The sequence below is a fragment of the Natator depressus genome, chromosome 4, assembly GCF_965152275.1.
Source record: "Natator depressus isolate rNatDep1 chromosome 4, rNatDep2.hap1, whole genome shotgun sequence".
Classification (NCBI taxonomy): Eukaryota; Metazoa; Chordata; order Testudines; family Cheloniidae; genus Natator; species Natator depressus.
The window spans coordinates 53,012,959-53,040,445 of record NC_134237.1 but is presented as its reverse complement, the minus strand read 5'-3'; the positions used below and the strand labels follow the sequence as shown (position 1 = coordinate 53,040,445).

The window sequence follows — 27,487 nt, the reverse complement described above, 5'->3', positions numbered from 1 at the left end:
TGATGGAGGCTTGTGAGGCAATTATTGTTGTGGTTTACCCACAGGTGGTAGATGTGTCTGCTCCTCCCCCAGGGAGATACCAGAAGGGTACTACTTGCTCATTATTCAAGCCTTTGTCCCAGCCATGGCAGGAGGTTCATGGACACCAACATGGGACGCACTAGCAATTGCATGATGCCAGGTGCTCAGAAGGCTTGGCATTTATCTGTTTGGACAAAAGAGAATTTATTTCCTCCAGACAACACAGATATCAATGGGGTTTCTGTGACCACTGATATTTTAGGAGACCCAGCCTATCTTCTGCTGTCCTGACTCAGAAAGCCCTCCTCTGGTGTGAGAGCATTTAGCTTGCTGAGCAGTTGCCGGATGATGGAGGAATGTACATTTGGCCAACTGAAGGCACGATTGTGTTGTATAGTAGCCCATTTGGATGCCAGTGTGGGTAGGCTATTGCATTGCACAACATGTGGGAGGAAAAAGGGGAGATCTTTCACTAGGAGTGGGTTGAAGAAAATGTTGGTTTTACAGGCCGGTACAGGCAGCCCAAAAATGCCCCTCTGATCACTGGGGCCAGGACAGCAAGGGAAGTAAGGAATGCCTTGTGTGCCCACAACCTTGCGTTGTATGGGGGAAAAGTGAGGGTTTATCCATTTATCTATTGTTATGATGAGACTTTATTAACAGCTTTGATTTAAATATCCTGCCTCTTTGTTTTCTAAGCACTCACACGCAGAACAATATGTTAGTGCAGTATAGTGAACAGTATAATATTGAGTGATGACAGAGCTCAAGAGTCTAACGCATGGTAATCTAGAAGTATACATGCATCTTGAAAGAGACAATGCGGAATAGTGCTACTACTTGGAGCATGCCAGCAGAATACCAGAGAATTGATTGACAAAGAAAAGCATTTCTTTTGTTTATTTAGTTTATACTGCATATTGTGGAAGGATAATTTTACAGTGTTAGTGGAATAGAAATTGTTAGTCATGGAAACAAAACAACATTTTATGTACTCCCTCTGTATTTTTATTTCTTTGAAAATGAAGTTTAAATGTTGAAGAATAAAATCAGTGAAATGTGTGTTTGATGACAGTTTGTACTGTAAACCAGTTTCATATATGGACCACAATATTTTGTAAAATGTATAGACATAATCCTATTTTAGAGCAATGCCTCTTTTCAGCCATTCATCACCCCCCTGCCCCCTTCACATCAGTCACTTTGAACATCCCTGGGTATCTTTTACACATAGCGTATATGCATTTTTTTCTTGGCTTAATATGTATCAGACCATTTTCTCTGTATATGTTTTAGGTGTTTTTTTTTTAATTCCTAATCAACCTTCTTCATTAAGCTTTCATTGTGCATGGGTGGACTTAGCAGAAATGGGGCCATTGTGGGGATGAATGACTCAGGCTTTTGAATGATGAGTCAATGGTCACAATGAATAGATTCATATACTTTTGGCATGCAATTCCAGGCTGCTGCTTCTCAGTTCCCTAAGTTTTCCGTCATTTCCAGAATTAAGTATAGGGTAGCATTGAAAAGTAATCTAAACCTCTGCCTGTGTGTGTGCATGTGTGGCTGGCCTTGGGCATCAAGGATAAGGGGGAACTATGTTCATCTTGTCTACCCCCTCCCACGTTGTATGTTACACATCTGGTTAAGAATACACTCCTACAGGACATGTCAGGGTTGTTTTCTACAAATTATTTTCTATAGAATATTTCAGTTCTATTAAATGGCTGCATTTATGCATACATTTTGCATTCTATGCAGTAGAATGTTAGTTTCCTGAACCATACTGTATTTTTGTATATCAAAAGAATGTTAAAGAATCTTAGAGAGAGCAGCCAACAAGATATTGGATTTCCCAGGGATAGAGCCAATACAACAATTCTAAGGGCAGGAAAGCAGTGGACATCTGTGGAATTTTCCATATTGTAAACAGGATGAAGTGAGCTGTTCCCAGTCTCTTGTTTTGACTCCACGAAGTTTCACAAATTGCCTTCTGAGAGGTGTGTTTTGTTTGTTGTTTGTTTGTTTTTTTTAACCAGACCATTTGTGTGGGTGATTGGGTGCTATGCTAAGGTTCAAAGTGATACATTTGAATGAGATCCCAAGCTTCTAGTATTAAACAAGGCATAGGTTAGTGCCATCAGTGAGATCTTCATGGGATAGCAGATCTTAAGAGAAGTCCTCTATAGAGTTCTTTGGCAATGATCTGGGCAGGCGCTCACCGCAGTGGTATGGCCTTAGGATAGCGAATGGTGTAACTGACCACCACTGGGGTGAATTGGTGTCCCCTAAGAGTCTAATAATGTTTATCTCTATGTGCTCAAAGGGCACTAGGGGAATCCCGAAATTTCCTTTTGCTGCCACATGTTGGCATTCTGAACAGGAGGCGCAGAAACTGATTGTCTTGTGAACCCCAAGACAATAAGATTTGGCTTGTGCATGTTACTATGTGTTGTCTCTTTCTAGGTAGTCTGAACAAGACAGCGCATGAGCTATGGCAGGATCTCTGGTTGGATATCTGTTGGTGCTGAGAGCTGGTGGTATACTAGTTTGTCTGCAGTCTGACTCTACCTAACAGAGCAAATGCCTTTGTTTCGAAGTGGGGAAATTGCAAAATTTGGGACTTCCAGGTGATGGACCCATTATAGTTAGCTGTGGATAGACCTCTTTTTCATGTTGTTACTACATCAGATCATAAGATCCTGACAAGAGTTCTGAGGTGAGGTTTGGTAAAGATATAACACCATGGCTAGTTTCAGCATTCTTGGGGGATTTCACAAAGTGACCTGAAAATAAAACTGCCTACTTTCCTCTCTGACTTTTCTGGGATCAAGAATGGGTGTCGTAAATTTTGAGGGAGTCTTGTCAAGGGTAAAATTTTCAACCGTGCCTAAGTGACTTAGGGGTCTACATCCCATTTTCACAAGTGACTTAGGTACTTAAGAGCCCCAAATACACTAACTTACAATGAGACTTAGGCACTTTTGAAAATGTTACCTCAAATCTTCAATCACTATTTCCCAGCCTTGCTATCATCTGGTTCAGCCTCATCAGTGTTTGAAACCATCCTAATGATGATCCAAGGTACCTTGCTAGCAATCTCAATCCCCACCTTCACTGCTTTGATCAGGATGCTCGTAGAGATAAGACTACATGGACACAGGTGATCTGCACAGGATCTATACCAGGTTGGTGTTTTGGGCACAGCCAGAGTCTAACTCAGACATGAGTTACTTCTGAGACTACCAAATCTTCACTGGGTCTACATAGACTTGATGTCATCCTTTTCTTTTCCCCCTGCCCAACTGATCAGCTCACAAAAGCCTCTGTCCACTATTCCATACAATCCCACAACTAAAACAGTTAGTCGAATGGATCTCTTTGGTCTCTGTAATCTAACAGTTACTTTTGTAATTGGCCAGTGGAAGGTTCCGTGGTAGGACTCTGAAATCGCTCTGAGTATCTGTCTGTTTTCACCTGTCTCCTCTGATAGCCTAGTGGTTTTTTCCCCCATCATCTCTGATGGCTCATCATATTTCCAGGGGACTGGACCCTCCTTTCAGGATTGGTATCTGGGTTGAAGTGACTTGTAAGTTCAAGTCAAAGCATGTTGTTCATTGCCTGGAATGCTTCTGACACAGTGCCAGCTTATGCTGATGACCCAGTCTTGCACATTCCCTGGAAGGATATACAGGTATTTTCCTAGAACAGTAGATTCCCTGAGCTATTCACAGTCTGGTGTCACAGGATAGACTTGCCCTGTAGGGGTTGGGTGATGGCTTGAGATCAGGACCTTGCGAGGAATAATTGTGACTGGAATTTGCATTGCCAACTTCAGCTACTCATACTTCTTGGCAGATTTGTTGTTCAGGGCCTTGTAAACTGCTTTACGTCATCCTTCAAGAAGGGTGCAATTCAGGTAGGCTGTGTCTATCTGGCCCACTGGGATGCGATAATCACTCTTTCAAACATAATGAAGTAGGCCTCCAAATCAGATAGGGTGGTGCTGGTAGTTATAGACATGTCAGTGAGTTGGGGATCTTTTAAAGCCGTGGCTCCAGAAATTGCTGCTGAGTAGCTCTTTGGCTCTGTTGCCATTACATCATCCATTTCATGAGGTGGTCTTCATGTAGAGAGGTTGTCCATATTCTTACTTTCAGTACTAAGATGTGGTAGGACCAGTGTTAGAGTGTCTAGCAATAGATTTCACTGGCAATCCAGATTTAAAAAGAAACCTCAAAATACTGTCTGGGGCTTATGTTTTATTATTTCCAGGTTCTGATTTAACCATAATACAAAAATGATGAAAGTTTCTCTCTGCTTTTCTTTTATGTTGTCTATAAGGCATTCCAAACACAATAAACTCCAAACACACAGCAAAAAAATATAAACCAAATTAGGTATGTGTTTGTTTCTTCAGAACTCCCCATCTTGCCTCCTTATCAGAGCCAGGTAGCTAGCTTGTTTGCCTGCTCTTTGAGTAACCCAGCTCATCTTTAAGGTGCTGAGCCTGAAGCTCAGAAGCATTTAAATGAGTTCCGAGCTGGCAGTAACTCCCTGAGATCAGCCCGAACCTTTGGTTGGAATTAACTTCTGCCTGGCTTGGCAGGGTTTCTAGGGTACCGCTGTGGGGACTGAAAAATCTATAAATCCCATTACACCCCACATTGTAGGAACTTTTCGTAACTGAAGAGAGCTCGATGGGCTCCATTCAGCTCTGGAGCCAATTCATGTCCCCAATGGCAATGCTGGTTGCTGCAGAGCAGCTCAGCTGTGCTCCTGCTCCTCACCGCTGAAGGAAGTGAGAGGCACTGCTTTTGCAGCCCTTTCTGCTCTTTCTATTAGAAGACATGAGAGACTGGGTCTGGAAAGTAAACTCACTCACTTGCATGGCTATGTGAAGCACTAACTGCGTATTTTTCAGCCCAGACTGAAAGCTCATTATTAATTAAAAACTGAATTCCTCCATATTTATCCAGTAAAATGAGTTTTAATAATGATGTGTTATAGCCAGACTGCAATTAGTCTTCCCATTTATACCTGTCAGTCACTGACAGAACAGTTGATTTTTGTTGGTGCTTTTAAAAATGTAGATTTTTACCCTGCGATTAATACTAATCAAGAAACTGATAATGTGGTGTTAGAATATCTAAACCAGTGTAATCAATGACAAATTTTAATTGGTTTAGAATTTTCCAGAAACAGTGAAATACCATAAAGATTGTCAGACAAAAGATGACCAAGTAAGGCTGCCTGAGAGAGATTTCATGGCAAATAAGCTGAATTTTTAACTTTGAAGTTATCCAGTGTCACAGAGTGTGCCTGTGCGTGCGCATGTGTTCGTATAAAAGATCTGATGAGCCTCTGGCAGGGAAGTCCTGCAGGAGCTGCAAATGTGGTTAGTAGAAATGAAATCTCAGTTCAGCTCTGCAGCATGTGACTTCCTATTTCTGTAAACTATTTCCAAGGGACTTCCTCTGCTAAATCAGCTCAAGTCTTTCAGAGATTTAATCCAGAGCTGTAGTTTAGTCTGCTTTGTCCCATGTCAGAGTTTTCTCTGATTCGTTTTTAGAGATTTTTTTTTTCTCTTGTGCCATTTCCAGCCTGCAAGGATCTAGTGGCTACTGCTCGTGATCGGAAGCTGAATACATTTGTACAGATCTCAGTAGTACATCCAGCGGAACAGACTTTGACGAGATATTCAAGCACTGAAATTGTGGAGGTGAGCTTCCTTTTATTACATTACCATACATTACTAAATTTTATATTATTTCCTTAGAAAGTAAATGAACAGCTGAAACAAGTTAGTGCATGGTCTTTGGTAGGCAAGCTTCACTGTAGCTATTAGCAAAGCATACCTGAGAATGTTCAGCAGTTCTTGGCATGTAACCAGGATAAACAGTCGGAAATGAACTTGCCTGTTCATGAAAGGTCTATTTTTCTAACAGGAGACATAAAGAATAGTCTGGCTCTTCAGACATAGCTTTAGAATGAGCTAGAGAATATTTACTCTCATTAAGAAACAAAGCTATGTAAAAATAAGCTAAAATATGAGTGCAAACATTTTAATCACAGAAGAAAGTACTACACATTATATAGTGTGTTATCTTTTCATTTTTGTTTTATTCTCCCCTCAATTGGAAACTTGACATTTTTGCAGGTTTTAAGTGTGTATTTGTTTTTTGATCGGAAAAGGAGAGGTATGTATAGATTTAATAACCTGCTTTACGTTTTGTAGCAAAAGTTGCATGGTTGCTTTGCTAGCCCTTGTATTTTCCCCCTGAAATTTCATTTCCATAAACAATAAAGTTTTTATTTACTATGATAATTACATAAGTGAACCTATGTAGCATAAACTTAACTTTTCATGTACAAAATATTGGAGAAGGTTATTAAAAGCAGGAAAGTTTTCCCCAAATACAAATTCAAAATTACTTTAACAGATAAAGTGAGCTGTTTGATAAATCTAAGCCATAGGAACGTTTCATAAGCACTTTGTGTGATCTTCTGATTCCAGCTGACTGCTAATTCAGTTGTCATGATTTGAACCGTCAGCCATCCTGAAACTGCATCACTCAAATAGCCTGCAACAGATCAGAATGGTTCAGTGCAGACTGTCTAGCTTGATGTACTGTTGTAGGTGGAATAAATGATACAGACAGAAGTAGACTCATTTTCTATTATGAGTATGACCCAGATTCTGAACAGAGCTCTGAATTTGTCATGTTCACGCTCTGGGTGTCTGTGGTTAGGACACTTCCTTTTTAGTAGTTGGTGGATTTCGTTAAAAATGGAAGGTACACCAGACAAACGTTATGTGAGTTATGCTAAAAACTTCCTCTCAATTATTAGGAAATTTAAAGATATCTTTACAATAATTTTTAAAATACATTTAAAGTTTGTTTTAATAAAAAACTTTCTATATATGTTTATGCCAAAGCAATGACAACAATGGCTTCATATGGTATGTTTCAAACTTTTCATATCTTAGAACTTACTATAATTGCCAGTGTAGCACTATTTGAAATTGTTAGAGCTAATCAGAAAACTACTAGTTTTCTGGATTCCATCACACACCACTGTTGTATTATTTTTTAAAAGAAGATAATGTAATATCCAAAGTCTGTAGCCTAAAAATAATGTTTAGGGGATTGCAAATTTTGTACTAGATATTTTGAACCAGATATTTAGCAACAGAAGGTCTACTTATATAGGTATAGAGTTATTTTATAAGTCAGTCTGAGGTAAGTTTGGAGTTGAGCGTGCAAAAATCAATGCTTACATTTTTAACATTAGAAGGTAATCATTGGTTAAGAAATTGAGTTAATTGTCAGCATGATACTTAAGCTGATCAATTTTTAAAAAATTGTGTTGATATTATTGTGAGACCTTTCTTTTGGTGATTTAATCAACCAACATCTTCAGTTGTTTGCACAAATTATGTCTATGTCCACAGTAGTAACTGTTAGCCTCAAGGAAACGCTTTTATAAAACGTCTTACTTTAAAATGAATTGTTTATCACTGAACATTAATAAGAGTACTGATGTATGGTGACAGGGCCACTTGAGGGCATTTGTCATCATTTGCTAGACTCTTGCGTATCTCAGAAGAACCTCTTTTCAGTATGATTAAGTTTTTATGCCATTAAGTTTTATGTTGCTGACTTTGGTAGCATTTGGCAGTTCAGGTTTCTCTTTACTGTAGCAGATATATTTCTTTAGAACTCCATAGTTTCTGCACACTCGTCTATAATTACATACTTCACAGTACACAGCTGCTACCTTACTGAATCTGAGCTGTTTACTTGTGTAATACAGGGAACAAGAGACCCACTGTTTTTGACTGGTGTGACATTCCCACCGGAATATCCTATCTATGAGGAGACTAAAATAAAACTAACAGTCTATGATGTCAAAGATAAATCTCAGGACACGGTAAGTATCTAGCTCCTTTTCTTTCATAAATATTATTCAGACTTTTTCTCATAATGTTTGCTTCTGCTCTCCCTCCCCCCGCTTTTAGTAACTTTGGAAACTGAAGACTATATATATTGATTACTCAGAGTTGCTTTTGCTTTATTTCTAAAAATATACTTAAATATTTTTCATGATGGTTAGAAAAGTGGAGAGAAATTATTGACAGGAATGTTCCTCTCCCCCCCCCCCTTCAGATGGACCATGTACTGTTGTTTAACTTGTTCTATGAAATTGTGTAGGTATTTCTGGGGAAGAAAAGGTTACTATTATGTGCCTTTTTTATTGCTGGCAGAGAACATATGGAATAGATTGAGATAAGACTGTAAATAATCTTTCCAGAAATATGTTACTGATCAAGTAATATGAGTCATGTAAAACAATATTAAAGCCTGTTATTTGAGGTTGAAGAAAGGTAATGGTTAATCGCATTTTGGTTAAATGTTTTGCATATTGATATCTGTATCTCCCTCAGCACTACCACTGTGATCAATAGTGAAGGGTACAAGACATACTGTATGACACAGGAAAATCTAAATTTAAACCCTAGAGGACCAGGTTGAGAAGCTCTAATGCAGTGAGCAGTTACTTGCATGAATAGACTATTGAAATCAGTGGAACTGCTTATGTGAGTAATTAATCACTAATATGAGTAAGGGTTGTACAAGCTGATGTATAGTAACAACAGTACCCAAGCTCATTATCTAGAGTCCTCAGGTAGAAAATAAAAATACAACTTAACTATATCCTGATGGTGCCACAGGAGTTACTCACATGAATGAAGTACTCATTTGCATAGGTGTTTCCTTAAAAAGAAAGGGAGTGATGTTTGTTGTTTGTATATATGTAAATTCAGTTAGGCCAGTGGAGAGCCAACAATATATCTGGGAAGAGTTTTGGCCCCTAGAGATCTGTTTTCTTTTGAATGTGGGATGTATTTTAAGAATGATGTTTGGAATTTTTTGTGTCTGTATAGATTTCCTGGATCAAGGTTCAGGGATAACAGGGTTCAAAAAAGAACTAGATAAGTGTATGAAGGATAGGTCCATCAATGGCTATTAGCCAGGATGGGCAGGGATGGTGTCCCTAGCCTCTGTTTGCCAGAAGCTTGGAATGGACAACAGGGGATGGATCACTTGATGATCACCTGTTCCATTCACTCCCTCTGAAGCACCTGGCGTTGGCCCCTGTTGGAAGACAGGATACTGGGCTATATGGACATTTGGTCTGTCCCAGTATGGCCGTTCTTGTGTTCTAAAGTTATTTTTAATATATTAAAGATATTCAACCGATATAATGATTGATAAAATTGAAGTATTAATTTAACATAAAACAGTTACAGGGTTTTTTTTACAGATTGGGCACAGAAATCTGGGCTTGTGATGCAAGTTATGTTAAAAAAAAAAATAGCTTGAGCTCCGGCTCCTCTTTCATTGCAGATTAAGCACTGCATAAAGGGGAATAAATGGTGTTCCTGCTATTTCCCAGTCATCCTCTCTGAAGACGTGGGTGAGAAGTGGACAGGGAGGGATGCGGATTGGGTGGTAAAGCCTTGACTATGCCTCCTCATCATCAGCGCACTAGACAGAGCGGCTGAGTCAATATGGTGGGTAGTAGTAATCTGCTGCTGGAATGGGCAGTATGATATGAGCAAGGGGATAGCCCTAAGGCACAGTGCTTTGAGTGACACACCTATATGCTACCCCTTATGCAGGGCAGAGTGCACAATCTAGCCCGTATAATTAACATCACTTGATAACTTGTCCATGTTTTTTAAAATGAGGCCATAGAATTCAGTACTTCTGTGCTGTGGAATTCTACAGGATAGTTCAGAGAAATTCTTTCTCTTTCTTAAATTCCGTAGACCATATGACATTCCTGTAGAACCACATTTCATTCCTACTAAATTGCTATTTTAAAAACTTTATATGTTACGAATATTTGTAGCAGTTGTAACGTACATTATTACAACTGGGGTTCAACGTTACAAAAATTAAGTAAGTTGTGAGATGTATCATATCTGAATCCTCACAGTGTGGACCACCCACAATGTATCTTAAGATCCCGGAATGATTGGAAACATACATACATGCTGGTAAATAAGCTAGAAAAAAAATTAGTGATTTGTCTGTACTGGCACAAAGCAGAGATGATCATGTTTGCATCCATCAATGAACAAAGTTGATTTGGAAGAACAAAAACCAAAGCTGCTATCCTCCACCATCTTAGTTATTTTTTTATTGTTTCTCCTTTACTTCAGTTGAGGCTGAAATAGTGAAAATAAGATAAATTTGGCATGTATTAAAGTTTGTTGAGTGTTGGGATTTAACTGTCAGAGCTAAATGTATGGAAGAATTTTCATTTATTTTGCCCAACCCCCCATTCTATCAATGGATGTTGGCTCTCATTTTCAAACCTACTGGGTTCCTAGCATAATTCAAAAACTGTTGGTCAAATTTTGTTCACATAAGTAGTCACACTGAAGATAGAGGGTACACCCATAGTGAGAATATCAGAATGTTTTGGCCCTGGGAGTGTGCTGTTATAGTTGCCCTTTTTGAACAGTTGACTCAAAAAGATCTGAGATTATCCCTGCAAAGTCTGTATTCCTGAATCAGAAAGCAGTCAGTTAACTTCTCTCTGGCCTGCCATTTAACTTGCATATATATAACAAGTGCAATTTAATTATATTTAAGTACTGTGCAGCTGGTACCACATTTATTGTACTTGACGCGCTGGGTGTTCTAGCCACACTTTTTCACATTTTTTTTGTGCATCTGTCTATTATGTTGGCCACAATTGCATCTTGGCTGTGTGACATTTTCTATAATCATAACTTTTTAATATAATGAAACAGAACATTTATTATTTAAAAGGCGTAGGTTAGGAAGAATGTTTTGTTAATGAAGGTTTTCATACAAATGGAAATCTCAATAAAAATAAGGCTATTTCTACTTTACTTTGAAGATGTAGCTGGAATAAAGAAGTTAATTCAATGTGTTCAGGTTAACTCTGAAATTCAAAAGCTGTAATTTTAAATTTAACAAGCGAAGCCATGCATACAAGGCACTGGCTGCTGCCACATTCTGAAAAATGTACAGTGACATATGTTTCCACATCACAAAGATTTTCTTTCCATATTGCCATAAGCCAGTTTATTTATGTTTCACTGACTTAGGTCAGGCTGCCTTTAAGATTTGATCATTGAGTTTTGTCTTAATGTTTGAATTCCAGCTGTTCTATAGATGATAGTACTAGAAAGGCATAATATGCAGTGTTTTAAATACTGGGGTTTCCCTTTTAATATAGGCATACAATTCTTAACTTTAGCAAAGGTTTTTAAATGGATTTCGGGATAGCATGCCCATGTTTGCACAAGTTGGTCTAGCAAATTTTAATGCTGAAAGGGATTCATTCTTTTCAGAAATACTGTATAGCACTAGTCAGATAATACTGTCATATGCACAGCAGAGCTGCAGAAAATAGAAGGTGTGAAACAGATTAATGTAAATTACAGCTGGGAAGAGAGCATGTCTGGTTATTAGACTAAGAGTCAGGACTCCTACTCGTATCAAAATTAAAAATACTGCATTGATTCTGTAGTTACTGTCCCAAACACTACATCTTACTATAGTGTGAGTGCACTGTTTTAGGCAATTACTGTAAAATACTGTATATAGTTTTTATAAGGGGGTTCTTCTGTTCCTAGCTCTGCTGCTGACTTGCTTCACTGGTGTGATTTCATTGCCTCAAACTTCCCATCTGTGCAATGGGTAAAATCACATCTACTTACCTTGTTTTTAAAATGCTACAAGAGACTTGGAAGGAAAGTGTTATGGAGAATAAGTATGACATGTTATGGGGCCAGGCGATATCCTCCTGACCTGCATGGGGAGGGACCTTCAACACATGGATCTGAACTTCTTCCCATGAATGGGAGGCTCAGGAGCTTCTTCAGCATGGTGCTCCAGTCTCCGGCCTCTGCAGAGGTCTGTGTGCAGGAGGAGATAGAGAGAAGGAGGTCTGAGGCCGGAAGGGATGCCTCTCATCCCATCTCTGGTACTGCAGAAGTTACCTGGAAAAAGTAATACAAAGTCAAGGAACTTGGGGACTGCAATTCAACAGGTAGACCCTGACAGCATGTCTGAACTGGAGCCATACTTCTGGGGGCTCATTGGAAGCCAGTGTACACATGTATACTAGGCTTGGCCTTCTCGGGATCCAAAGGATCTACCCGCAATGGAGGAGATCCAATGGTGGTTACTCTGATCATTCAACAGGATGCTCTGGGAATCTCTGCAAGGAATTTTTGTGGAGAGTTCCAGGCCCAGAGAACGGGAGGAACAGAATATTCTAGCCCACAGTTGTCAATATTTATGTAGCCTTGTTTCCAAGTCCCATATTCATTTATTTATAAAATGTATATGTGGTGAGGTCACACTCTTCTCATTTTTAAAAAAACATTTGGAAGTATAAAATCGATGTAAAACTTAAAAGGAGGAACTTTATGTATTCTGGGATTAAATCTAAGTGAACCTATGATTTTTGTGCAGAAATTAAATGCTGGCATGCTGAAATAACCCTTTTTGGATAGACTCAACAACTGGAATTAATGAGGGGCTTGTAAAATAGAAACAGCCATCCTAAGGTTGCATTCCTAGAGCAATAAGAAACAGGAAGCATACAAGGCAAATAGGACATAGCACATTCCACCTGCCTTTGGTTTCTTATTTCTTTTATCTCAACATCTCTTTTTATTATTAACAGCAACAAATAAAAATAAATCAAATTGTTAAACAACTTAAATGGAAACTGGGAAAAATATGTTTCTGATTGTAATGCATGTTTTAAAAGGGCAGTATCAGCTTTTTAATTTTCTTGCCATTGCAAATATCCCTTTTAATAATGAATGGCATTGGGGTAATTGGAAATGAAGAACTTCTATGGTATAAGAGGCATTTTAAGATAAGTCAGTTTTGGAGCCAAATCCAAACTGATAGAGTTCCATGTTCCCTAGTGGGCTTTGATCTATATCACAAAACCACCACACACTTGGGCACAATTTGCTATCTCTGCTAAAGAGGCCCAAGGCTGGAATACCAGAGATGCTGCAGATCAGGATTTGAAATGCATTAGCAGAGATGTATGTGAAAGCTTGCACATCACCTGCCTGAACTATGCCTGCCTCTAGCAATTCCTGTTTGTTCCTCACTTTTGTGAACATCACATTCACAGAATAGTTTTTTTTTTAAACTGCAAGAAGTATTGAAGCTGATGGGCACAAAAGTTTTTGTGTTCTTTTAAAGAAGAATATTAGTTTTTTTTAAACAGCTTCATTTTAATTATCTATAAAAGACTAAGGCAGATAAATCTCACACTGAGCTCCCAAAAGAGTATAACACTCTCTCCTGGATCTTGTTTGGATTTGACCCAGTTCTACGCAGCTCTGTTCAAACAGGTCTAGACATTGCAGACATTTGGGAGATTGATATGCGTACTAATTAAAAACGGCATCATGAATTGCTGATACCTTACACTTATTCCTGAGTAAATTATAGGAAAGTCTTATAGAAATTGGCTAGAAATGCAAAAGGTAACCAGAAGGAGCTGACACGTGAGGAAATCATTATTGATGTCTTCATAATTAAGTGTTTCAATCTGTAGTGATTATAGCTAAAATCAGAACCGTATCGACGGTCCCTACCCAGGCCTTTTCCTTCCACGGGGAGGATGGACGAGAACACCACTTGCGCCTCCAACTCCTTTATCCTTCTTCCCAGAGCCACGTAGTCCGCAGTGATCCGCTCAAGGTCATTCTTGGCAGTATCATTGGTGCCCACGTGGAGAAGCAGGAAGGGGTAGCGATCCGAGGTTACAGGGACAAACCATCCCGATGAGTCGAAAGAATAGTAAACATGGCAAGCGACCAGCTTGGCTTAATGGTGAAATCCTAGCGGATCTTAAACATAAAAAAGAAGCTTACAAGAAGTGGAAGGTTGGACATATGACCAGGGAAGAGTATAAAAATATTGCTCGGGCATGTAGGAAAGATATAAGGAGGGCCAAATCGCACCTGGAGCTGCAGCTAGCAAGAGATGTCAAGAGTAACAAGAAGGGTTTCTTCAGGTATGTTGGCAACAAGAAGAAAGCCAAGGAAAGTGTGGGCCCCTTACTGAATGAGGGAGGCAACCTAGTGACAGAGGATGTGGAAAAAGCTAATGTACTCAATGCTTTTTTTGCCTCTGTTTTCACTAACAAGGTCAGCTCCCAGACTGCTGCGCTGGGCATCACAGAATGGGGAAGAGATGGCCAGCCCTCTGTGGAGATAGAGGTGGTTAGGGACTATTTAGAAAAGCTGGACGTGCACAAGTCCATGGGGCCGGACGAGTTACATCCGAGAGTGCTGAAGGAATTGGCGGCTGTGATTGCAGAGCCCTTGGCCATTATCTTTGAAAACTCGTGGCGAACGGGGGAAGTCCCGGATGACTGGAAAAAGGCTAATGTAGTGCCAATCTTTAAAAAAGGGAAGAAGGAGGATCCTGGGAACTACAGGCCAGTCAGCCTCACCTCAGTCCCTGGAAAAATCATGGAGCAGGTCCTCAAAGAATCAATCCTGAAGCACTTACATGAGAGGAAAGTGATCAGGAACAGTCAGCATGGATTCACCAAGGGAAGGTCATGCCTGACTAATCTAATCGCCTTTTATGATGAGATTACTGGTTCTGTGGATGAAGGGAAAGCAGTGGATGTATTGTTTCTTGACTTTAGCAAAGCTTTTGACACGGTCTCCCACAGTATTCTTGTCAGCAAGTTAAGGAAGTATGGGCTAGATGAATGCACTATAAGGTGGGTAGAAAGCTGGCTAGATTGTCGGGCTCAACGGGTAGTGATCAATGGCTCCATGTCTAGTTGGCAGCCGGTGTCAAGTGGAGTGCCCCAGGGGTCGGTCCTGGGGCCGGTTTTGTTCAATATCTTCATAAATGATCTGGAGGATGGTGTGGATTGCACTCTCAGCAAATTTGCAGATGATACTAAACTGGGAGGAGTGGTAGATACGCTGGAGGGGAGGGATAGGATACAGAAGGACCTAGACAAATTGGAGGATTGGGCCAAAAGAAATCTGATGAGGTTCAATAAGGATAAGTGCAGGGTCCTGCACTTAGGATGGAAGAATCCAATGCACCGCTACAGACTAGGGACCGAATGGCTAGGCAGCAGTTCTGCGGAAAAGGACCTAGGGGTGACAGTGGACGAGAAGCTGGATATGAGTCAACAGTGTGCCCTTGTTGCCAAGAAGGCCAATGGCATTTTGGGATGTATAAGTAGGGGCATAGCGAGCAGATCGAGGGACGTGATCGTTCCCCTCTATTCGACACTGGTGAGGCCTCATCTGGAGTACTGTGTCCAGTTTTGGGCCCCACACTACAAGAAGGATGTGGATAAATTGGAGAGAGTCCAGCGAAGGGCAACAAAAATGATTAGGGGTCTAGAGCACATGACTTATGAAGAGAGGCTGAGGGAGCTGGGATTGTTTAGTCTGCAGAAGAGAAGAATGAGGGGGGATTTGATAGCTGCTTTCAACTACCTGAAAGGGGGTTCCAAAGAGGATGGCTCTAGACTGTTCTCAATGGTAGCAGATGACAGAACGAGGAGTAATGGTCTCAAGTTGCAATGGGGGAGGTTTAGATTGGATATTAGGAAAAACTTTTTCACTAAGAGGGTGGTGAAACACTGGAATGCGTTACCTAGGGAGGTGGTCGAATCTCCTTCCTTAGAGGTTTTTAAGGTCAGGCTTGACAAAGCCCTGGCTGGGATGATTTATCTGGGAATTGGTCCTGCTTTGAGCAGGGGGTTGGACTAGATGACCTTCTGGGGTCCCTTCCAACCCTGATATTCTATGATTCTATGATTTACATGTTGGCCAATGACCTGATGTCAATGGGTTTGGATCAGAGTATTTCTATTGACTTCAGTGAACTTTGGATCAGGCCCCAAATGGGCCCAGGCCACGGGCAGTGATAATGAGGGACAACATCCATTGGTGAAAGGAGAAAAGGGTTAAAGAAATGGTTTTTCCTAAAGAAAATTCTATTTTTGTCTTTTGAACTCTCTTGATGGGAGTGTAATTACCTGGAGTTCAGTCCTTCAAGTTGTTGAGCTCCCTTGTTGATATGCTGAATGCTTCAAATTCCCAGTGATCATTGTGGCCCTCAGCTCCTTTGAAGGGTCAAGGCCTTGGATCGCGTCCAGTTCATTCTTGATATTTTGTATATTTGTCAAATCGCAACAGGTCCCTGAGGAGTTAAGACATACAACTTCTCTTTCAAAAATGGCCTCTCGTTTACAGAGAAAATGTGTTGCTAGTACCTTCTGTATTTATAGCCAAAGCATGTGTGTGAAACCAGAAAGAAGCAATGGCAGGTATCCAGTTAAATGCTACTTTTTGTTCTAGCATCATATGTATTATCTTTTATTCTTCAAAAGGGTATTTCCATTCCCCCCCAAAAACCAGTTCTAGACTGAAGGAAATAATTTTAACAATTTTCCTACTAAATATTTTGTTCCATTACTTTGAGATTTATGATCTGAATTCTTTAGCACTGTGAAAGGTCAAATGTTGTTGTTGTATTTATCTTCTCAAACATCTCCTGCTTTTACAAAAGGGCATCAATCCACAAAATATAGAGGCAAAAATAGAATTTATATGTTCAGAACTCAGCTCTTCAGTGAGAACAGCCAAAAATTTACAATCTAATATAAATTATTTTTAGACACAAACTTTGAAAGGATAAAGACAATCATATTTTGAATGGCTGGAACAGTCTGGAATTCAGCAATTGCTTTTTTCTTGTAAAAGTAAGAAGCTGGGACCATTTTGGACATGTAGGCTAGTTGTCTTCTAAAGTATTGGATTATAAATTTCTTAAGGTAGAAAACAGGGTAAATTAAAATAAACTAGTATGCAGTTCTTTTCCCCACTATGTGTCTCTCAGAAATAATTACATTTTTTATAACCACAGATACATTTGCATCTGAAATTGTATACCAGTACTGTAAAGCTGGGTGAATAGTTGTTAAAAATTCAAGCCAGCAAATGATAATTGTGGTATAATATAGGGTTTTCTCTTCCTGAGAAGAAGCATCCAGTAAACCACTCTTGGCTGAAATCCTCTAAGCTTGCTCTGATTATCGAGCTGATCTTTTTGTTTTGTTTTCTGACTATGAATAGAATGGATCCTGGAAGCCAGAAGTGAAAAAAACTTTCACTTTTTAGTGTGATGTTTTATGAACTGTTTGTGGAGGGTAAGACACAAGCATGCTGCGGTGATGACCATAAAGCAATGGTAGGTGCAAAGAAGAACATGTCTATGGCCTGTATGCAGAGTCTAATATATATGCATTTATTTCAGTTTTTATAGCATCTATCTGATGTAAATACTTAGGTAATTTTGAAAATATTATCTTAAGTGACTTAGGAGCCTAACTCTCACTTTCAAAAGTGTCTGAGGACTTGTCTACATGTAAGTCCCAAGGAAGTTAGTGTAAAATACGTAGGGGTCAGAATTTAAAGTTCAATAACTATTCAACATCAATTTCCCATGCGGACACTCTTATTAAGGGCTTGTCTAGACAAACTGTTAGTGTGATGCAAGGTGGGGTGTAAATCTACAGTGCACTTAGTGTCCATGTGGACCCTGATGGTGCACACTAAATGTTCCCAAGTGCATACTGACTTACTCCTGTTTCAAAGTGGAGCAAATTAAAGAACACAAGGGAACATTTAGTGCATAACAGCAGGTTCCACTTGGACATTTAGTGTGCGGCATGCTGGAATGCTGTAGATTTACACTGAAGCTTGCTGTGCACTAAGTATTCACCTAGACAAGCCCTGAGAGTGCCTTTGTGCGGTTTAGATTAATCCACTTCCAAAGTCGCACTCTTAGTGCAGAGTAAGAGTATCCACTTGGGGATCTAATGCAGAATAACTAATCAGCACTACCTATTTCGCACTAGTTATTCCATGTGTTTTTCCCCCATGTAGATAAGTGCTTAGGAGTCTAAGCCTGACTGAAAGTCAGTGGGACTTAGGGCTCCTAAGTTAATCAGGTGCTCTGGATAATTTACCTTTGGTGATTTTACAACATAAGAATGATCAAAACAATATTTTATGTTAAAATACGTAAAGCTAGCTATTAACCCTAGCTATTAACAGCTCAATGTTGATAATAAGAGTAGCTCTCAGTCCAACCCACTGTATTCTACCAATTTCTGCATTATATCCCCCAAATACATAGGAAAATTGCGGGTGAGATGTATGTAATGTTAGCTGTACATATATTTCATGTACTGGAGTAGGCTCCATTTTCAGGTGGCACATGCACAGTGACTAGGAAGTGATACATAGTTCAGTGAATAAAATGTGGGATAGTTGGGATCAAATGGCTTATAATTTAAATATAGAAGAGGTGGCATGTGTATCTTTATCTGTATAGGGGATACACAGTGAAAAGTCAATATTTAAATATCTATTAACATTCTCAAATTACAAATATGTATTTATAATCACACTTCTATCTTGAGGAAGTTTTTTTTTGCTGGGAATAGGCTAAATGTTGCTGATATCCTTGTCTTTCCTGGTCCATGAGAATCCCTATTGAACTGTATTTAATTATACCCTTTTTGAACCTGCTCAGAGAAAGATGACATATTTATTAAAGCAATCCCTAACTCCAAAGTGCAGAAGCATATAGTTGATCTGAGGGGGACAAATATTTCCCTACAGTGGATTTTTTTATTCAGATAACCATTGGTACAACCAGATGCTTGTGCTGAATTCATTTCAGGTGATATAAGGAGTCCAAAATACACGAAAGGTGGTTAAATGTTAAAGTTACTAGAGGAAAGTTGTCATGAATAAATGTCTGATTTAGAGAGGAATTCCTCAACCCCCAGCAATCTCCTTGGCCACATGAAACTTGAAATGCCAAAAAATGCTAAATAAAATTTACTTTACTCAGGTATTAGCCATATTTTATTCTGTTTGAACAGAGGAAACAAAACATCAACATTTCATCCCTTCTGAGTTTGAAGGAATCCTCCAAATAGAATGAAATTATACTAGTTCATTATGCATTGCATAAGTGTGTTTATATTTAGTCTTTTTTGGCATTTGTTTTATTGTGCCTTGGGACTTGTGCTTTTTCTACTGACTTCGGTTCATCACACTCCTAGTTTTCCATAGGGATCTCATAGTAGGCATATACAAGGATTTTTATGATATTTATCTGTTGATATGTATTTCTGTAACGTACTGAATTACACTTAAATTCTGGGGTCCGATCTGCAGACTCACTTGTATGTCCCCCTCCGTCCCCACCACCAGGAAAAATGGTTTGAATAACTGGTCATTCAAAGGATTGGTGTTTGTAAAATCAAAGTTCTACTGTAGTGTTTATTGTAATATCCCTGTTGGGTCAATAAATTGCATTAGTGCAAAAACATCAGGCAAAACATTTTAGCTGTGCTTTTGGAGAGCTACAGACTTTTTTTTTTATTGCAGAAGACTAACTGTTTGACCATAAAACATGTATTTGAGACTGTTCCTGTTGAAAGGCAAAACTTCTGTTGACCTCAGTGGAGCAAGACCCTGCAGCATGACCGCAGAGGTGTAGTTAGCCCAAAATCTAGCAAGCAAGGGGAAACTGGCAGTTCTAGTGAGCAAGTGCCTTCTGCAGAAAGGAGGTTTAAAAAAAAAAAAGGAACCTGTAGTATATTGAGTTGGCTTGACCTGTGGCATTATATCCTGTTAGGGCTGGATTTCTCTTGTATTTCATGCACCTCATGGGATCCAGTTATGTGCAGCTGCCTACATTGCTCTGTGTTTTGGCTATACAGTAACTCCTCGCTAAATGTTGTGGTTATGTTCCTGAAAAATGCGACTTTAAGCGAAATGATGTTAAGCGAATCCAATTTCCCCATAAGAATTAATGTCCAGGAAGTGGATTAATTAATGTAAATGGGAATTAATGTAAATGGGGGGGTTAGGTTCCAGGGAAATTTTTTTCACCAGACAAAAGACTATGTTATATTTTATATAAAATATAGTAGTCATTTATTTTTATATATATATACACACACACACATACACACACTATAAGTTTTAAACAAACAATTTAATACTGTACACAGCAATGATGATTGTGAAGCTTGGTTGAGGTGGTGAAGTCAGAGGGTGGAAGAAGGTGGGATATTTCCCAAAGAACGTCTTACTGCTAAATGATGAACTAGTTTGAGCTAACAGCTTTCATTGCTCAAATAGGAAGGTGCTGGTGGCATTGTATTTTCTGGAATGAGTCCTTAGTTTGGAACTAGCTTCTCTGATCGCTCACACAGATACAGAGATTGTTGACATTCAGACAATGTTGTAACATTTAATTATTTTTCAGGTGTTAGCAAAGGGAGTGAGTTAATGAGATGTTTAGAGATGCGTTGGAAAGATGGAGGATTTAATTATCAATTTCAGTTCAATCTGTATGCTTTGTATGTGCTTTCTTAACTAAAACTGTACTAATGCACAGAGGATAGATTGAATGCCTTTTATAAAGCAAAATAAATACATTTTTGAAAGCAGCTTTTCATCTACAATGCATTATTCCATAAATTAACAATATATTGATGCTTTCTGCTAACAATTCATAGTGTACAGAAATATGAGCCTACAAAAATTGAGGTCTGCTTTGAAAATCAGGTCCTAACTCACTTGCCCAGGTCATATAGCAAGGCTGTTGGAAATAGGACCCAGGTCTCCTACTTCCCAGTCCTGCAATCCTCTACTGCCTCTCCAGTTAATGGTAGTGAGAATAACAGTATACTTAGCACTTGTATAGGCCCTTATATCTTCAGTGTGTGTTATAAATCCCAACACCTCTATGAATAGATGGCAGACAAAATAAATGACTTATCTAAGGCAACTGAAGAAGTCATTGTCAGAACAGGGATTAGAACCCACGAGTCTTATCAGATCAGATATTTTGCCTTGAATTTACAGTAAAACAGGCAGTTCTAGCTTGAGTGCAGAAGGAGAGGTACAAAGAGAAGCATCAAGAACTGGAGTGATACAGCTCAGATAAAATGAACAAGACAGGTCTTTTCTCTTACATTTCTGTATTAATCCAGAGTGGATTAATGATTATACCTTCTGTAGACCCACCCACTGCCCGAGGCTGTGTTAGCTGTTGTGGAACTCCATTTGCTCCCATAGTTACTGCACTACCAATGTTGAATTCAATACTTTGTATAAAGCCTTGCGGGATACTTTAAGTGTGAAGGTGCCAGAAAAAAACAAACTCAATATCATTCTATACAAAACACTGAACCTGGGATTATTATGGTGATTGCTAATGTTCTGCACAATTTGCCATGTGTTTGTTTTCCTTGCAGAAAGCAGACAGGGATATGCCAATATTATTGATATGCACAATGTGCTGAATTGTGCAAATAATTTCTTTTCTTGCCTGTGACACTCTAAACAAATAATACTTAGCTATCCATACAGTGGTGAATTACATTTTGCCCACCTAACACCAGTGTAGTAATTTCAGGTAATTGTACTGCACTTTATTTGTGGTTGCTCATTCATGTGATTTATATCTTGGCTGGTGCACATTCCTAATTAATGAGTCCGAGGAACTATGAAAGGCTGCCTATAACATTTTATTAGAGCCATTTAGCCTTTAATATTTCACCAAAAAATGTAAAGTTCTCTCTCATTTGGGGGAGCGAGGAGAGGGATGACATTTTTTATTACTGTTGAATGTAATGTAATAATATTGTATAATTTGTATAATCAGGAAGCAAGGTCAGAGAAATCACACTGAGTAACTGGAAAAAATGGATTACTTTTGTTAACATTAATATGGAGAAGACATCCATTATCAAATTTTTAAGGATAACTTTTAAAATAAAAAAATATTCAGTAAATAAAGGTATGATATACAGTTAAGTGTGTGGTACTATGTATCAGTGAACCTTGCTGCATTTGCTGTGCACATACATTGTACTGAGTTGCTGTAGGAAACGATTAAAATAGTGAATGCATATTGCATTTAATTGGTGAATCCCCACATCTGAAATAAATGTTCCATGTAGTTTCAAGTGTAATCCTGTACAAATTGTGTGAAGGTTCATACTTTTAACTCTTGGTGTAAAGATTGTAATCTAAAACTTGCTGGGTTTTCTAAAAGCTAAGACTGCCACTGTTTTTATTTTGCTGAATTTTCTCAGGTCATTAGCTATATATAGACATTTTATTATCATTAATCATCTCCCCAGACATACATAAACACAACTATATTTTTGTGTATAATTTCTCCCTGTCTTCATTTAGACTCTCAGTTGATTTCAGTCTGTACTCTGATGTTGACAGACGCCTTGATACTCTCTAGTAGCAGCAAGATTCCAGTTCTATTGCTAGGTCCTAATAGAAATGCCCTAAGTTTTCTGACAGTTATCTGAGATATTAACAGTGGAACATTGTTGCTCTAATGCCCCCATTTAATTGTGCAAGGAATAGTCTGGTTTAGTCTCTTTCCGTATTATTTTTAAATGGATTTTGAGGTTGATAGTTCCCTCAGATTAGCCTGTGTTAAAGTTGAAAGGCAAATCTTACTCACTCTGCTTAAGCAAATACTATTAAATTCATTGGGACTAGTTGCTTGAGTGGAAGAGCAACATTTGGTGCTTATTATATTTACTTAGGCCCTTTGCATGCCTTCCATAAAATGTCTGGAAAACAAAATCTCCTTTAAAATTTAAGAAATAAAACATCCCTGGAGCTTTGATAACAGATAGAATGGATGGAATGTCACTGAACTCCTGAAAATACGCCCTAAGCATGTTGGCACATGTAGCATGTGTGGCCACTCGTGGAGTCCCTTTTTGTGGGTAAAGCTACATGAGGAGCTCCTCTGCTGCAGCTGCCTCAGAGCAGTAATGTTAATATTTTGCGTTTCTGTAATGCCTTTTCATCTGAGGATCTTGAAAGGCTTTATCAGTATGTATTAATAAAATAACCCTCATAATTTTTTCCTATTTTATTGAGGGACAAACTGAGGCACACAATACACTACTGTCCTATATGTCTGAAGGGTTAATGATTCATAAAAAGTCTTTAGAAATTTTAATATAAGCGTGGGAGCAGTGCATAGTTCTTACTGAGGCTGGAGGACATAATTAAGTTTTGGTGATCTGAAGGCCAGTTGAATTATGGCTGTTATTCTCTACTGCCTTGCACCTTGTGTTGTTATTTACACTGTGCAAAGTAGATGTAAAGTTCCACAAATCAGGAATCTCCACTCACTCACATCAGTGGTAAGTTCTTTGTAGCCATTTTTCACAAGCTTTTGCACAAATGACTACACAAAGTGTAAGGCAATAAAGAATCAGGCCCAGAATGCCTTTCTGAGGGCAGGACTAGAGGGGCCTTAAAGTAGAAACCCTAGGAACAAGCTAAACTTAGAAGAAAATTGAGATGAAATTTGATGTATTATTTTTATATAAGTTAACAACAAAGCAGACCTCAGGAGGATGGTAAGTTTGACTACTAAATCAGTGTGCAGGTGCTCTATGGGAAATAGCCTGTTTGCATGCCTGTATCGTCCTCAGTACATTACACCTGTGTACAGTGCTATTATCAACATATATGCCAAAGCACTTTGCAAGCTCTGAGACAATCTCCTGTTGGTGTAAATTGGCACAACTCCCTTGAAGGCAATGCAGGTGCACCGGTTTACCCTGACAGCACACTTGGTCCTATATATTGTATATAGGAATTGCTCAGTTGGCACTAAAATGCTGCCACTCCTGGCGGTAAGTGCAGCAATTGTTTGATGGACACACAGCAAAAATGCACAGCGGTGTAAGGTACGAACTGAAGAAATACCTTGTTGAAGAGACAGGGGGAATTTTTGTCTGACAGAATATAGGTAGTCAGTTAAGAATTTGGCTAAAACATTGGGATTAACGCTTTTATTCTTAAGTAAAATGCCATGGGGCCTGATGGGCAAATCCTTAGCCTATGTAAATTGGCGTAGCTATGTTGACTTTCTCCTTTGGTTTATGTCTTGGCTTCAGTGGTGCTATCCTGATCTACTAGCTGAGGATCTGTCTCTTGGACCTGCTGGCACTTTACATCAGAGTAAGCGCTCAGGAGAATGTTTTTATGTCTAATTCGAACGCCAAATAAATTCTATGAGTTATTTATGTTCCAGGTAAAATGTAAAGCTGAGGTCCTGATCGCTTTGAAGGTGTGACCAAATTCTAAACTGAGCAATTACATGCTGCTGAATGCAATGCTTCTGGCGGTTATAAATATATTTAGCATTCTTCAAAATGGCATTTACAACAGAAAGTGATAAGTTTCCTGTACTCTAGCAGTAGCTGTATTTTCTCCAAGAGTTGGTGGCATTTCTACAAGGGAAGAATTGTGAATCTATGTATAGCTTAACTCTGAAAAGTTGTTTATGTGTAGGTTTCCCAAAGAGAAAATGGGACATAGCCCGGGGCTGGTCTGAGCCCTCCAGAGCCCTCCCCCCCACCTATGGCTAGGGTTGCTGGAACCCTGCCCCCCTTGCTAGGCTGGAATCTCTGGAACCCTGTCCCCCACCCCCGCAAGGTGATGGCATCACCATTCACCCCACTGCACATTCCTCCACACCGCACCCCACTTTTTTTGACAAAGGTTGGCATTTGTCCCGGATGCTGTTGTCAACAGATCAAGTCGGCAAGAGCAAACAGGACAAATGCCCACTTTTGCCAAAAAAGTTGGGACAGCCAGGATAGGGCTTAAAAAAAGGGACTGTCCCAGCCAAAATGGAACATGTGTTTACCCTATTTAAGTGAAAGGCTGTGTATGGTGAATATAAGAACATTCAGAGAATGTCAATTTAAAAAATATAATTTGTATCTAGTACTTAGAAAAGTAGCTGGACAATGAGTCAGCAATTTATCCTTAATTGAAAGTGAATAGAAATTTGCTTTTAAAAAAGAGAGGACCAACTTCATGGAAACTGCTGAATACTCAAGTAAATGCAAAAATAGGTACATGTTTTTGTATTTGTTTTTTGGCTCCCTAGAGCTGCTGTATCCACAATTCAGGAAACATTAGAAAATCATTAAAATATTGAATCAGATTGGATTTACCATAACAGCAGCTATTGATCATTGTAGATGCCAATATCACCAGCACTCTAATACCTTCAAGAATCTGGGCTTAAGTGCCTGTGTGCTGGGCTCCCAGTGTGACTGCTCTTGTGGCGTACAGAATGTCTAGATGCTGGTCCCAGCACAGAGGCAGCAAGTCTCAAGGTCTTTTAAGATACTGTATGGAGGCATTTTTGCTGAGAGAGTTCAGCCACCTGGCTGATGGCTTTTGAAACCAGGACAAAAACCTGTTTTTAATATAATTGGGCTCAACAACCCTGCAAAATTAGAAGATTCATTGGTCAGCCAGGAAAACCTTTGGATGGGGATTGAAGTTTGGATCTCTTGGGTTAATAGTTAGCCTGTCCAATCACATAGGGAGAGCTACTGTTGTCAGTAGTTTCAGAGTAACAGCCGTGTTAGTCTGTATTCGCAAAAAGAAAAGGAGTACTTGTGGCACCTTAGAGACTAACCAATTTATTTGAGCATAAGCTTTCGTGAGCTACAGCTCACTTCATCGGATGCATACTGTGGAAAGTGTAGAAGATCTTTTTATACACACAAAGAATGAAAAAATACCTCCCCCCACCCCACTCTCCCGCTGGCAATAGCCCATCTAAAGTGATCACTCTCCTTACAATGTGTATTCATACACATTGTAAGGAGAGTGGTCACTTTAGATAAGCTATTACCAACAGGAGAGTGGGTTTGTGGGGGGGGGGGGGGGACCTGGATTTGTGCTGGAAATGGCCCAACTTGATTATCATACACATTGTAAGGAGAGTGATCACTTTAGATAAGCTATTACCAACAGGAGAGTGGGTTTGGGGGGGGGGGGACACATGGATTTGTGCTGGAAATGGCCCAACTTGATTATCATACACATTGTAAGGAGAGTGATCACTTTAGATGGGCTATTGCCAGCGGGAGAGTGGGGTGGGGAGAGGTATTTTTTCATTCTTTGTGTGTATAAAAAGATCTTCTACACTTTCCACAGTATGCATCCGATGAAGTGAGCTGTAGCTCACGAAAGCTTATGCTCAAATAAATTGGTTAGTCTCTAAGGTGCCACAAGTACTCCTTTTCTTGTTGTCAATAGTGTTGCCATAAGTGTGTCACAATAATATTTCAGCTGACACTGGACCATTCCTATATTCCAGAAGGTCACTAATGTAAGTATGGAGTTTCCCTCACATTGCTATAGTCTGCAATATATATCTGAGTGTGATAAAATGGTATTTATTGTTGGGTGTCTGTGTTTGTACTCTATCCTTTTGAGATTATATTCACATTTCTTTGTTCTTCATGTATATTGTAACTCACTGTCATGTCTTCTCAGTGGTAGAGAAGTTCAGTATGGAATTCTTCTGGTCCAACTTGGCAATTGTATTACTAAGTTGTTGTGTAATTAACAATTCAGTACAAGAATGGTAAGGTTCCATTGTTATTATATAGTGTAGAACTATATACCCAATTATCCTTTCATACTATTGATATAATTTTTGTGCTGGATATTTATATTTATTTGTTTATTGGTGTTTAAATTAAACTCAACAGAGCATACAGGGCCACTGATAGGAGGTTCAGTGAATCTGGACAACCTTTCAATGCATTTTTCAACAGACTAGCCATTCTCATTCTGAGACAGGTGAAGCAATATTAAATATTTAGCAAAGGAAGTGTATTTATATCCAGAGCATTTTAATAAATAAAAGGATTAAGGCAAAGATCAACGCAGGTCTGTTGGCTCATATCAGCACTCTAATTTTTACTTATTGACAAACTTTTTATTAATGTTAAAATGTTTTTAAATGATGTATGAAATATGTTTTCATTTATGTCCATTGCTGAATCCAAGTGACAGTCTCTTTGTAAATTATGTAATCTTTTGCTCCTAAATTTTTGTTGTATAGGAGCACTGGATAAAGGAAATTAAAAATTAATGAAGTGTTTGTTAAAGCAATGAGAGCAGACTTTCTAAAGTTAAGCTTCTGTCAACATTTCCTTGATACACTCCCATTCCCAGGATTTTATAACTTGGGCATAAAAACTGGCTCCAGGCTGAATGTTGGAGAATTAAAGCTAAATTCTTTTACCAGTGCACAGGGATTTTGATGGATAAATATCTGATTGTGGAGATGACAATCTCTCTCTCTCTTTTGGAGTAATGTTAGATATTTTTTAAAATTTGAAAAATAAATATCCAGTCATTTTTAGTTACTTCCTTTTATTCTTTTACCTTTCCATTTAAATAATTTTGGTAGGGAGAAAAAATTGTAAAGAGAAAATGAAG

At 38.9% G+C, this 27,487-nt stretch overlaps 1 protein-coding gene across 6 annotated transcripts in view; it reads left to right on the top strand.

The window, feature by feature from the left end:
- INPP4B (inositol polyphosphate-4-phosphatase type II B) overlaps positions 1-27,487 on the top strand; it is a 476,198-nt gene that overhangs the window by 218,097 nt on the left and 230,614 nt on the right. For all 6 annotated transcript variants that reach the window (XM_074950913.1, XM_074950912.1, XM_074950910.1 and 3 more), the window contains 2 exons: positions 5,625-5,743; positions 7,840-7,956. In XM_074950913.1, the coding sequence (XP_074807014.1) occupies positions 5,625-5,743; positions 7,840-7,956 (236 nt within the window). The remainder of the gene's footprint in view (positions 1-5,624; positions 5,744-7,839; positions 7,957-27,487) is intronic.